This window comes from Rhinolophus sinicus, chromosome 8 (assembly GCF_057876585.1).
Source record: "Rhinolophus sinicus isolate RSI-liver-muscle chromosome 8, RSI-T2T, whole genome shotgun sequence".
Lineage (NCBI taxonomy): Eukaryota > Metazoa > Chordata > Mammalia > Chiroptera > Rhinolophidae > Rhinolophus > Rhinolophus sinicus.
In genome coordinates, this window is record NC_142508.1 from 37,238,794 (window position 1) to 37,251,941 (window position 13,148).

Consider the following 13,148-nt stretch of genomic DNA (forward strand, 5'->3'; position numbering starts at 1 on the left):
GTGACTGGGGTCCCCGGCTTCTCCGTCTGAGAGAAGAGGGGCTGGGGGCCAGAACCCCTGGATTCTGGGGGGAAGAAGGTCACGATCTCAGATCTCTGGATCCTCTAAGGAAGCGCTCTGGGTCTCTGTCTCGTCAGTCCGGGGAAGTCTCCCTTCTTCCTTGATGTGGCCGCGCGATTTCGGCTTCCAAGCCTCAGGTTTGGAGGGGAGGAAGGGGGGGGGGGTGCAGGGGGAGGAGCCGCGGACCTGCGCCAGGGGTGAGGGGAGGAGCCGAGCGGGCACCGCGGCGGGCGTGCGGGGCTGCTGCGGCTGCGGCGGCGGCTCCGGTGAGTCCGCTCCTCCCCTCCCCCTGCCACAGCCCCCGCCCCAGCTCGATCCTGGGGGGCGGCCGCGGCGCGTGAGGGCGGCGGTAGGTGCAGAGGCGCGCAGATCCCCGGCCCCGGAGTGGGAGTGCTGCAGAGCTCGCTGGCCGCCCCGGGAGAGGGGCATGTGTCCCTGGAACTGGGGGACCCGAAACACCTGGGTATACCCCAACCTCGCCCACCGATCCTTTGGGCGTGGAGATCGTTTACCCATTTCACGGCCCCTAAAGACTTAGGACTCTGCCACTTGTCGCGGTCCCAGACTTCATTCCTGTCCCCTGCAGTGCCTTGGGACCCCGGCATCTCATAACCCCCACCACCACCACCACCACCTCCAAAAAAATCACCATCCTCTCTGCAGCCGGTAGAGGCATTAAGGACTTCAACTCCCAGTAGTCTTTGCAGGGCCGGATCTGTAAAGCCGCAGCAGCGCGAACGCAAGGCCCGCCGGGAATTGTAGTCTCTAAACTCGAGCTGGGGGCCCGGAGGTGGGAGGGGGTAGCTGTACCTCCCGGGTCGCCTGGGGTCGAGCAGCCGGCCCAAATAGGACAAGATGTGAGACTCGGGCTAAGGTTTTTTTTTCCCGGCCACGACCTCAGATCCGGCACCCCGTCTCACCACCTGGCGCGTGGGGACGGGTCTGCAGCCCCTTGTCCTCCCTGCAACCCCCATGGGCTGCCGCCAGCCGCCTCGCCTGCCACCCAGGACACGGCAGGGATAAGCGCAGGTGAGTCTGACCATTTCTATCGCGGAGTCCTTGCTTCTGCAGCACCCCCACGACACCTGTCTATCTGTGAGCCCTGATCTGTCTGTTCCCAGGCTCCCCGTCAATGTCTTTCCAGTCCATCTCTGATGTCTGGCTCCAAACCATGTGTCGCTAAATCCTCCTTCCTCGTATCCACCTTTCTCCTGGTCCTGTCTCATTTATGCTCTCCCCATTCAATGCCAACCTTCCTTCTGGACTCATGTCTGTCTGCCCAGCCCTCCTCCGTATCCTTTTGTCCAACCGTGATCTCTGGCATTATCTGTCTCTCCTTTATTTGTGCACTCCTACATCCATTCTCCTGTCCACTGTTTCTCTCTCAAAGATATTTTTGTCTACACTCTTACCTGGCCCTCATCATTGCCCCTCTGCCCACCCATCTTTCACACTCCTGTGAATTACACACCAGCCCATTCTTTACCGCTGTCCATCCCAAGTCTCAGTCTCTGACTTCTGTCCGTCCATTCATCGTCCCTCTCTTTTGAGCCCCAGTTTGCCCTTCCATTACTTCTGTCTTTCCTCCCCTCAGCTCTCTGTCCCTCAACTTAGTCCCCATCTCCGCGTACTGCATCTACATCCCTCCCCAGCTACCACCACACATAACCATCTCATCTCTACTGCCATCCATCGCTCTCTCTTGGTCCTCTCCCTGTCAAGTCCAATCTGGCCTCCTTTCCTTCCCTTGGACCCGCCAAGTCCTTTCCCCTCCTAGGCCGTTGCTCATGCTGTTCCTGTTGCTTTGAGTGCTTTTCCCACTCCAGACTCACTGGTCAGCTCCGTCTCTTCCTTCAGGTCTCAGAGAGCACCCTCCGCAATACACACCCCCGCCCTACCTCCTGGTTCCTTTGTGGCCCATCCCCCCACTATTTTTTTAGAGCACTTCTCACAGTCTGAGAGTGTCTTGTTTGTTTATGTGTGTTTGTTGATTTGTTTACTCTTTGTCACCTCTCAGTGGTTGTGACTCCAGGAAGTTAGGGAATGCGTGGATCGTTCCTTGCTGGATCTGCAGCAGCTGGCACAGTGCCTGGCATGTAGTTGGCTCTCAATGACTATTTGTTGAATTCATGAGTGATGAATGGCTGTCCCCTTGTCTGTCCATCTCTAAATTTTGTCCCTTCACATCTGCACCCCTAATCTTTGTCTCCTTGTCAATCACCCCTTTACTGGTTCCTCCTAATCTCTGCCCCTTGACTGGCCTTCTCAGTCTCTTCTTCCTGGTCCATTTGTCCCTATTCTCTGTCCTCTTGTCTATCCATGCCCATATCTGTCTCCTTGTTGTCCATCTTTTTGCCTGTCCACCCCTAATCTCCATCCCCGTGTCTAACTGTCCCCAATCTCTGTCCCCGTTGCCCATCCTTCCTTTCCTCTCTCTCTCTTTCCACCCTTTTTCCACTCTCTCTCCCCCAACCCATTCCCCATCTACACACTTGCCTGGCCCCTCCCAAGCACAGGACCCACCGGCCACCATGTCAGGAGACTACGAAGACGACCTCTGCCGGCGGGCACTCATCCTGGTCTCGGACCTCTGTGCGCGGGTCCGAGATGCTGACACCAGCGACAGGTGCCAGGAGTTCAACGACTTGCGAATCCGAGGCTACCCCCGGGGCCCAGATGCAGGTCAGCACCCCCGCTGTCTCGGCCAGGGCCCTGCTTCCACTACAGCCAGGATGTTCAGAGATTCAGAGCAGACCTGCACGGTTTTCTGTTCCCTGTGGGCCTAGCTCCTCTTAGAGTCTTGCCTCCATCCTGCCTACTGCTGTTCCCGAAATCTCTGATCTAAGGAGAAGGAGCTGTGTGATCCATTTGGCCCCTGACCTTTTGGGTTTTGCCCCATGGGCCTCCCCCACCCCCACGCCCCCTCCACACTCCTGCCACATGCACCCTTCAGACATCTTTGTACATCTCACACAGTGCTTAAAAGCTGAGGCTCTTGAGTCAGACTGACTTGCCTGGTTTCAAATCCCACCTCCCCTATCTACAAACTTATGGCTTTAGGCAAGTGACTCTTCTGTGTCTGTTTCCTCATCTGAACAATGGGATAATGAAAGTGACTACCTCATGGGACACCTGAGAGATTCAAATGATGTAACATATGTGAAGCACTTAGAACAACCTGGGCATACAGTGGCCATTTAATAAATGTTGGGATGTACTTATTAAGCACCAACTGTCCCAAGCAGCATGCGAGGTCCTTCCCCTATCTCATCGATGACTCACAGTGACCATTTGTGGTACATATAATCCCCATTTTCGGTGGGAGAAGCTGAGGCTCAGAAGGGTGAAGTGACTTGCCCAAGGTCACCCAGCCAGGAAGCAGCAGGGTTCTAAGAGCTAGGAAGTATTTTGAGTGCCATTGTCGATGAGGACTCCTGCAGAAGCATGTGTTGGGAGGTTTAATGATGGTCACCCTTGCTGAGTGCCAGGGCAGGGCTTGGCACCTAAGTGCAGGATGTCCAGGAGACAGGGATGGGAGGCCCAGAGAGCTGCAGGTGTTTGCTCAGAGTGTCACAACCTATAAGCAGAAGAGCCAGAACTTATCCTGGGAAGTCTAGTACACTACTGCAACTTGGGGTGTTCCCAAGACCACACTGAAGTTCAGTGATTTCCTAGAAGGACTCACGGAACTCAAAAAAGCTGCTATACTCACAGTTACAGTTTATTACAGCAAAACGATGGAGATTAAAATTAGCAAAGAGAACAGACACATCAGGTAGGGTCCCGGGGAGACCACACAGGAGCTTCCATTGTCTCTCCCAGTGGAGTCATACATACAGTGGCCAACGATGTGTGAGAACACACACAGAGTACGACCCACCAGGGAAGCTCATCGGAGCCTTAGTGTCCAGGATTTTTATTGGAGGTTGGTCACGTAGGCATGGCTGACTGCCCATGTGACTGACCTTGGTCTCCAGCCCCTTCAGAGGTCAACTGATAGCACGTGTCCCAAGGCCCCACCATCAATCACATTGTTACACAGACACCTGGTGTGGCCCAAGGTCTCTCAGGTGAACAAAAGCACTCTTTCAGACAGGACATTTCAAAGGCTTAGATGTTCCCTCAAGGGCCAGGCCTTTCTTTGGGCAAGGTGAATCTTTTACTGCATGACTCCGTTGCCTCGCCAAGCCTAGTGGCTTCCTAGTCCTGGCCGACAGGAAGCAGAATTTTGTTAGCGATCTGAAAATTGATGTTTTTACTTGGAGAGGGTCTGGGTCAGGCTGACAGTGCGGGGAAGCATCTGTTCAGTTTTCTCCTGTCTTCTCTGTCTTGTCCTCCCAAACAACCCCTTTTTCTCAGTTCTTCCCATGTTCAGGAGGCTGAAAAGTCCTTGCTCTGGTACCTAACAGACCTCCAGAATTCAGCAGATGTTGGTCGCTTAGAAAGGAACATCCTAACGGAGACAGGAAACTCAGAGCTCTGCCCCTGCCTGCTGTGTGGCCCGCGGGGTCACTTCCTCTCTCTCAGAGCATCAGTTTCCTCATCTGTAAAATGGAATGTTATCTCTAGGGTACACAGTGCCATGAGGATTAACACTGGGCCACTGACTTATGTAGATTTCCTGGGCAATTCAGGACTGGAAGGCATTCCCTTGCTGCCCAGCATACCCTGAAGTGACAGGACATAGCCATTCTTAGCTGTCCTTGCTGCCAATGGCTAGTTACCTGCTCCCCTGTCCCGTAATCCAAGGTCAATATGGAGCAAGAATTTTCCCTCTATTCTATCTTGAAGAGACGCAGGTGTCAATCCCCAAACAAATTCACATTTCCTTGAAGGTCTTTTCTGAAAAACCCCACTCCTGGTACCAATTACAGAATGAACCAGAACCTTTGGTTCAAGAACTAGGCTGTACCTGGGTTTCTCTGAAGGGCACACCAGTACACAGTAGGCATTCAGAATGTCTTGGCTGTGGTGGTGGTGGTGGTGGTGGTGGTGGTGGTGGTGGTGGTGGTGGATACACATGACGGTAGCGATAAGTTTTAGTATTCTAATAAAAGGTCACGTTTGAACTACCATTTATTGGGACCTATTGAGGTGTGGTAGCATAATTGTAAAGACCATGGACTCTGGAGCCAGGCACACCAGAGAGGCAGGACTGATTTCTCCTATCTGGACAATGGGGAATATACGGCTCAGAGTGCTTAAGATATCGTCCCCAGGCCACAGAGCAAGCTAGGATTTGAACCCCGACCTGCCTAACTGTGCTATGAACTCTTCTCTCTGATCATCGCTGAGCATTTTGGGAGACCTTGGTCCTACTTCAGACGGTGTATCCTCTTATAGAGAAGCAGTGTGGGCTAGCTATTAAGAAAATAAAATCTGAAGACAGACTGCTAGTTCAAGTGCCAGATCTGTCATTTGCTACCTGTGCAGCCCAATACAAGTCACTCAGCTTCTCTGCCTGTTTCCTCATCTTTAAAATGGTTATATGGAAATAAGCACTGCCTCATGGGGTTATGGAGTTTAAACTAAACAATATATGTAAAGTGCTTAGGACAATGCATGGCAAATACCAAAATTTATTTTTTTAATTTATTTTTTAAAAATTAGCTCTTTGGGGCAGCTGGTTAGCTCAGTTGGTTAGAGCGCGGCGCTCTTAACAAGGTTGCCGGTTAGATCCCCGCTTGAGCCACTGTGAGCTGCGCCCTCCTTAAAAAAAAAAAAAAAAAAAAATAGCTCTTTGGGGACAGCAGGGGGAGGATAAACTCTGACCCCACCCTGACCCCTGACCTCTGTCCTCACTCTCTTCAGACATCTCCGTGAGCCTGCTGTCGGTCATCGTGACGTTCTGTGGCATCGTCCTTCTGGGCGTCTCCCTCTTCGTGTCTTGGAAGTTGTGCTGGGTGCCCTGGCGGGACAAGGGAGGCTCTGCAGTGGGCGGTGGCCCCCTGCGCAAAGAGCTAGGCCCTGGGGTCGGGCTGGCAGGCCTGGTAGGCGGTGGTGGGCACCACCTGGGGGCTGGCCTGGGTGGCCATCCTCTACTCGGGGGCCCACACCACCATGCCCACACCGCCCACCATCCACCCTTCGCTGAGCTGCTGGAGCCAGGCAGCCTAGGGGGCTCTGACCCCCCTGAGCCCTCTTACTTGGACATGGACTCATACCCAGAGGCAGCGGCTGCTGCAGTAGCCGCTGGGGTCAAACCCAGCCAGACATCTCCTGAGCTGCCCTCTGAGGGCGGGGCGGGCTCTGGGCTGCTCCTGCTGCCCCCCAGTGGTGGGGGTTTGCCCAGTGCCCAGTCGCACCAGCAGGTCACAAGCCTGGCACCCACCACCAGGTGAGACAGGGGACTGCGCTGGGGATCCACTCTGAACTTCTGCTCTTCCTCTGTGTCTGTTTCCTATCTATGGCTCTCCTGAGTCCGGGAGGAGGAGAGGCCTGGAGGACCAGAGCTCTGAGTCCTGGGACAGTAGTGGGCTTGGCGTATGGACTCCCGGATTCTAGAGATAAGGGAGACTCAGGCTCCAGACTGCTGGGTTGGGGCTGAGGGGTGGGAGCCTAAGTACCTGAATCTAAAGGAGGAGGGGCTGGGAGCCTGGAGTCCTTGGACCTGAGGGCTGGGGGCCTGTACTCCTGGATCCAGATGGAGGAAGAAGCTGGAGACAGGACTCCAGAGCCAGAAAGGTGGAGAAAATGAGGGTTAGACCCCTGAGTTCCTGTTGCGCAAGGCAGTTCCTCCCTTTCACCTTAAGCCAGGACTGGTGGTGGGACCTGGGGGCTCTGCTCATTAGTCCTCATTCTGCTCATGTGTGTTGAGCACCTAATATGAACCAGGCCTAAATGTCGGAACCACAGAGGGGAGCAGGCAGACAGACTGCGCTCTCAGGTCACTCGCAGTTCAGGGGAAGTGGGTTCCTAAATCAGCTGTCTTGGTCCCCCCAGGCCAGAACTGCAGTAAAGCAGCTTAGGAGACTACAGCTGTGGGATATGATGTATCACGTTTCTTGATTTCTGGGTGCTGAACCATCCTTGTGTCCCTGGGGTGAATCCCACTTGGTCATGGTATATAATCCTTTTAACATACTGTTCAATGCAGTTTGCTAATATTTTGAGAATTTTTGCATCTATGTTCATCTGGCCTGTAATTTTCTTTTTTCAACAAAGAAGAGAGGACAGATTGGGAAGACCTGGAGAAGGGCGGATGAGGGTCGAGGGGTTTTGGCCTGTGTGGGGTCCATAGGGAAGTTATTCTGGGTCACCAGCTTTAGGTCCAGGAGGAGGCTTCTGGAGGCTGCTGCCCTCACAGGTCTGGGCTGGAGCTAGCTTACAGAAGGGGATAACCCCCAATACGGATAGGGAAACAGACTCAGGGAGTGCAAGTGGCTTGCTCCAGGTCACAGTAAGCAAAAGTGGGGATTTGTGGCCCCCTGGCTGTGGGGTCTGGGGAAGGGATGGGGGGAGTCTCCCATGTCTTAAGATGCAAAGATTGGAGCCACCCACCCCACCTTGGTCTCCCCGCCCCCCCGCAGGTACCCGGCCCTGCCCCGGCCCCTCACCCAGCAGACCTTGACCTCGACCTCCCAGCCAGACCCGGGCAGTGAGGAGCGGCCACCTGCTCTACCTTTACCCCTGCCAGGCGGCGAGGAAAAAGCCAAGCTTATCGGGCAAATCAAGCCGGAGCTCTACCAGGGGACAGGACCCGGTGGCTGGCGGGGTGGCGGGGCCCCGGGCTCCGGAGAGGCCGGCACAGGGGCACCCTGTGGCCGCATCAGCTTCGCCCTGCGATACCTCTATGGCTCAGACCAGCTGGTGGTTCGTATCCTGCAGGCCTTGGACCTCCCGGCCAAGGACTCCAATGGCTTCTCAGACCCCTACGTCAAGATTTACCTGCTTCCTGACCGAAAGAAAAAGTTTCAGACCAAGGTCTGGGGTGACAGGCTGGACATGGGGTCCCACAGAGGTGGGGCTGAGGGTCTGGACCCCTGGGTCTGAGGGAGGAAGGGCTTAGGGGTCTCATGAAAGTAGCAGCTGGGGTCAGGGAATGAGGGGGCTGAAGGAACGGGGCTAAGTGTTGAGGGGACCTGTGGTTGGAGAAAGCCGGGGCCAGGGTTTTTGTGTCTGAGAGAGGAGGGGCTGGGAATCTGGACCCCTGGGTCTGAGGGAAGAAGTGGGGGCCTAGACTCTTGGGTCTGAGGGAGGAGGGGCTGGAGGCTGGGAATCCTGGGTCCTGGGGAGGAGGGGCTCATGGGCATGGTGTCTGTCTCCCTCACCACCCCCTGCTAGGTGCACAGGAAGACCCTGAACCCTGTATTCAATGAGACATTTCAGTTCTCCGTGCCCCTGGCTGAGCTGGCCCAGCGCAAACTGCACTTCAGTGTCTATGACTTTGATCGCTTCTCGCGGCACGACCTCATCGGCCAGGTGGTGCTGGACAACCTCTTGGAGCTGGCTGAGCAGCCTCCCGACCGCCCGCTGTGGAGGGACATCGTGGAGGGTGGCTCGGTCAGTGGCCCCTGCGTCCTCTTGCCCTGCAACCCGGCACCCGTCCGTTGGTGACCTCCTTCCACTTGGGCTTCATAGCCTTCTAACTTCTTGACCCTGGAGTTTTCTTTTAAAATTTAATTTTATTACAAAATATTGCAAGTGTACAAACAAGAATAGAGAATGATATAATGGGCCCCCATTCCCCCCACATTTTGTCAAATAGTAACATCAGATTTCCCAACTTTTGACCCCCACTGACATCTGGTGGTAACAATCAAAAAAACTGTCATAGACACCCATGTACCCACCAGCCAGCTTTATCCAAACTTCATGCCATGATCCTGTGACTTCTGCTCTCTGACCCAACTTCCTGACCCAAGAGTTCCCAGCTTTTGTTTTTCCAACTTCCTTCCCCTTCCAACCTCCTGATGTTCCACTTCCCAGGTTTCCTGAAAGCCCAAACTCTCTGATCTCCAAATGTTTTACATTTCCAACCCTTGACCTCCAAACTCTTTGATCTAATCCTGTTTCTTCAGTTTCCACCAAAGTCCTAATAGCCTGATCCCCCAGGCCTCAGACATTCTGGGATCCCAATAGCTGACACCCCCAATTCCCCAACATCCCGATTATAAGACCCGTCACCCTGACACCCCCCACCGGCCTCCTTCCTCATCTGTTGTGATCCTTGCTTTCTGGACTCTCATTCTCCTGTGTGCCCCCTCCTTCTCCAGCCTGCTCCTAGGTCCTTGTTGGGTGCTGCGACCCCTTCCTCCCCCAAGCCTCAGACCCCCAGCTCCTCGGCCCTCTTGATTCCAGTCTCGGGTAGCTATGTGTGTTGGATGGGGGTGTCAGCCCTATCCTCATGTCAGGAAAGAGCTGGCTGCCCACCAATGGCTACGCTCAAGGTCCTTCCTTTCTCTGAGCCTCAGTTTCCCCATATGTACACTGATATAGTTGAACCGGGTGCTTGTGACTCTTCCTGCAGTCCCCTTCAGGGGACTCCATAGCCCGCTTGCTCAGTGCCCCAAGCCCAGCTTCTGAGAACCAAGGGCCTAGTTCCAGAGTCCCTGTCGCCAGGGCCCTAATCGGTCCCACCAAACCCCACTCCCTGTCATAACCTGAGGCAATCCCACGCGATGGCCCTCTATCTACATCCATCTTTGTTTTTTGTACCTGTCACTTGTTATTTTCTCTACCCCTCATTATCACTCAAGGTCTTTATTCATTCATGTTTTCATTCATTCCTTCAACAACTGGTTTTGTTTTTTTCAGGATCAGGATCCGGGGACCCCAGACAGTTCTTGGGAGCTCCGGGTCTAGGTTGTCACAGTTTGCTCTCAGGGACCAGCAATGTGGGGGACAGGAGAAGCATCTGCTCGGGGCTGCAGGGGCTTTGGGAGCTTGTGGGAGGAGGTGACTGCTGAGCTGAAGCTTGGAGATTGAGAGGAGGGAACAGCCTGGGCCAAGGCCTGGAAGGGAGTGAGTAGGGGGGTCAGGGACCCAGGCCTAGGTCAGTGAGGTCGGGAGGCCTGGGGCCCAGATGAGGCTGCAGGGCTGGGTGGGGGGTTGTAGTCCCTGGCTGGTTCTGGCCACCGCTCTGGGTCTGTCTTCTTGTAGCCTCATGCTGGGTCTGGGGGTGTCTCCTTCCCTCCCTCAGACTGACTTCTCTGTGTGTCTCTTCTCAGTCTCTGTCTCACTGTCTCTGGACTCTGTCCTTCTATCTGGGTAGGTCTCTGTTTTCCTGTCTCTCTGGGTCTTTGCATGTCCCCTCCCATTCTGCTCTCTGGGTCTCCGTACTTCCACCAAGTCTCTTTCCCCCTTTCCCTGGATGTCTGATCTTGCCCCTTGGGACTCCGCCCACCCCCAGGACTCTGCACTCTCCCCTCTTTGGAGTCTCTGCTCCCCCTTTCTTGTTCTGGGCCTCTGACACTCTCTCTGGATCTCCATATTTCTGCATCTCTGTTTTTCCTACTTTAGAACTCTGTGGGTCTGTCTTTCTAACTACATTTCTTAGTGTTTTGGCCTCAGTCTGTTTCTCACTGCATCCTTCTCTCTGTGTGTCTGTCTCTCACTTCTCCCCCCACTTATGCCTCTTCCCATCTACCCTGCAGAACAAATAGGCTTTGACGGTGGCGGGCAGCTGTGGCCGGGGAGTTACCAGGTTTGGCCCAGAGTCAGATTGTTAAGTGGATCGGAAACGTGAGTCCTGGATATCAGGGAGGAGAGCTGGAGCTCGAGATGAAAGAGGAAGTCAGGGAGAGACGGGGAGACTGAGGCAGGGCATTGCTGAACCCCTTTCCCAAACTGCAGGAAAAGGCGGATCTTGGGGAGCTCAACTTCTCACTGTGCTACCTCCCCACGGCGGGGCGCCTCACGGTGACCATCATCAAAGCCTCTAACCTCAAAGCGATGGACCTCACTGGCTTCTCTGGTGCGTTCCGAGGAGGCGCGGCTTTGGGATCTGAGGGGGGGGGGGTGTCGGCTAGATCCTGGGTCTGAGGGAGGAGGGACTAGGGGAGAAAAGGATGGGGACCCCGACCTGGGGGAGAAGTCCGAGGGAGGAGGTTGACGTTCAGTGCCGTCCCTGCCCCCCTCTCCAGACCCCTACGTGAAGGCCTCTCTGATCAGCGAGGGGCGGCGTCTCAAGAAGCGGAAAACCTCCATCAAGAAGAACACGCTGAATCCCACGTACAACGAGGCGCTGGTGTTCGATGTGGCCCCTGAGAGCGTGGAGAACGTGGGGCTCAGCATCGCGGTGGTAGACTATGATTGGTGAGGGGCGCTGCCCGGCACAAGCAGCAGGGCGGGGGTAGGGGGCCGGACCGCCACCCCCTCCCTGCCTGGATGCTGATTGCCCACCCCACCCCCGCCTCCAGCATCGGGCACAACGAGGTGATTGGCGTGTGCCGCGTGGGCCCAGACGCTGCGGACCCCCATGGCCGCGAGCACTGGGCCGAGATGCTGGCCAACCCCCGCAAGCCGGTGGAGCACTGGCATCAGCTGGTGGAGGTGAGTGGGCAGCCAGCCAATGCCACTCCCCACGGCATTCACCTGCTCGCCTCTGCACCCCTTCATTCACCCAACCCATTGCATCTTTAGGGGCTGTGGAATCAGACCAATCCCTCTCTGCTCACAGCCCTCCAGAGACTCCCCAGCACCCCCAGGGCAGAGTCTTAGCCCCCCTGAGGCCCTGCACGGTCTGCCCCACTCACCTCTGAGGCCTCATCACTCCTCACGTTTTGATTGACTTCTTTGTGCCTCAGTTTCTTCATTTGTAGAACAGGACTGTAATACCACGGGTCCCATCACTTCAGAGTCAAGTGAAAAAGAGCACTGTGAATGAGGAAAACAGGATTGCTGTCTTATTATGTGATTATTAATCATTGTTTTGCCTTTGTCCCCCATTCCTGAACCTTTTGGATTTTCCACTTCAGGAAAAGACTTTGACCAGCTTCACAAAAGGCAGCAAAGGGTTGTCAGAGAAAGAGAACTCAGAGTGAGGGGTAAGGAACCCAGACTAGAGGGAGGGAAATGGGGGCCTGGACTCCCGGGTCTGAGGGAGGAGGGGCTGGGGGCCTGGACTCCTGGGTCCCTGGGGTGGCGATGGAGCTACAGGAGGTCATGGAGATACAGGAGGTCGTGGGTCTGTTCTCTGCCATCACTGACATCTTCTCCTTGCTGATCCTACAGGTGTGGCCTAGGGCCAGGATCGGACCAGGCTCTCTCTGGACCCCATCCCTTCCTGCCCGGACTGTGAATTCATCTCTTCAAAGCCATAACGTCCGAGCTGCGTGGTGCGGGGCAGCCCTGGGCTTGCCCATCCTTTTACCCCCAGAAGTGTGAGGGTGGGAGGCAGGTGGGCCCAGCTCCCTGCTTCAGGGTGGGGGGCATTCAGTTTCCACTGCGTCTGTCTGTCCTTTCCTGGGGCTCCCCTTCCAGGTGAGGGGCCGTGCATGTCTGGGGGACCCCAGCCCCCCAAACCCTCCGTCTCTCTGTCTCTTTGCTGTTTGTTCAAGATTTGGTGCCCTGACCCTCATTCTCACCGTGAATGTCAACAGACCAATCCACCGTGTCCTCCTAGACACACATACCTGTGTCTGTCCCTTCTGTTCACCACACCCCGCGTCTGGCCGATCCCCCAACTGCTGCTGCTATCAACACCCGAATAAACACACGTGGGTCTCACTCAGCCTGGGACTCCTGTCCTCTCTGGGAGTGGGGAGCTGGGCTCGGTTCAGACAAGTGTTGCTCGGTTCAGACAAGGTCACTGGCTGGGTGACCTTTGCCATACTTGATGTCTAAGCCTTAGTTTGTAAATGTTACATTGGCCAGGACCACTATGATTCTAGGACTCAGAATGCAACCCAAACTACCGTAAGCCACAAGCAGAATTGAAAGACCTCTGTATAGGGCAAGTAAGAGACTACAGAAGGACTTCAGGCATGGTTGGATTCAGGTGTTCAAGTGACTACTTCACTCTTTATTGGCTTCATTCTCAAGCATATCTTTGCAATAGTACTAAGATGGCCATGTGGAGCTCCAGGCTTATAATGCTGCATCTGTTATGATGCCTTCAGCTGCATAAAACAGGATTCCAGTGGAAG

The 13,148-nt window shown here is 55.1% G+C and overlaps 1 protein-coding gene across 3 annotated transcripts; it reads left to right on the forward strand.

Moving 5' to 3' along the window:
* The first annotated feature begins 222 nt into the window (after positions 1–222).
* On the forward strand, positions 223–12,733 carry SYT3 (synaptotagmin 3). 3 transcript variants are annotated; one of them, XM_074315516.2, is made up of 11 exons: positions 223–326; positions 962–1,089; positions 2,572–2,742; positions 5,872–6,397; positions 7,590–7,983; positions 8,344–8,562; positions 10,855–10,975; positions 11,145–11,316; positions 11,421–11,553; positions 11,979–12,047; positions 12,235–12,733. In XM_074315516.2, exons 3-10 carry the CDS (start codon positions 2,592–2,594, stop codon positions 12,042–12,044), a joined length of 1,782 nt encoding a protein of 593 aa, XP_074171617.1. In that variant the 5' UTR covers positions 223–326; positions 962–1,089; positions 2,572–2,591; the 3' UTR covers positions 12,045–12,047; positions 12,235–12,733. The 3 variants fall into 3 exon arrangements, with proteins under 3 accessions (XP_074171617.1, XP_074171616.1, XP_019597220.1); XM_074315515.2 differs by having other exon boundaries at positions 224–326; positions 2,577–2,742; XM_019741661.3 differs by lacking the exon at positions 223–326 and having other exon boundaries at positions 804–1,089.
* The last annotated feature ends 415 nt before the right edge of the window (positions 12,734–13,148 follow it).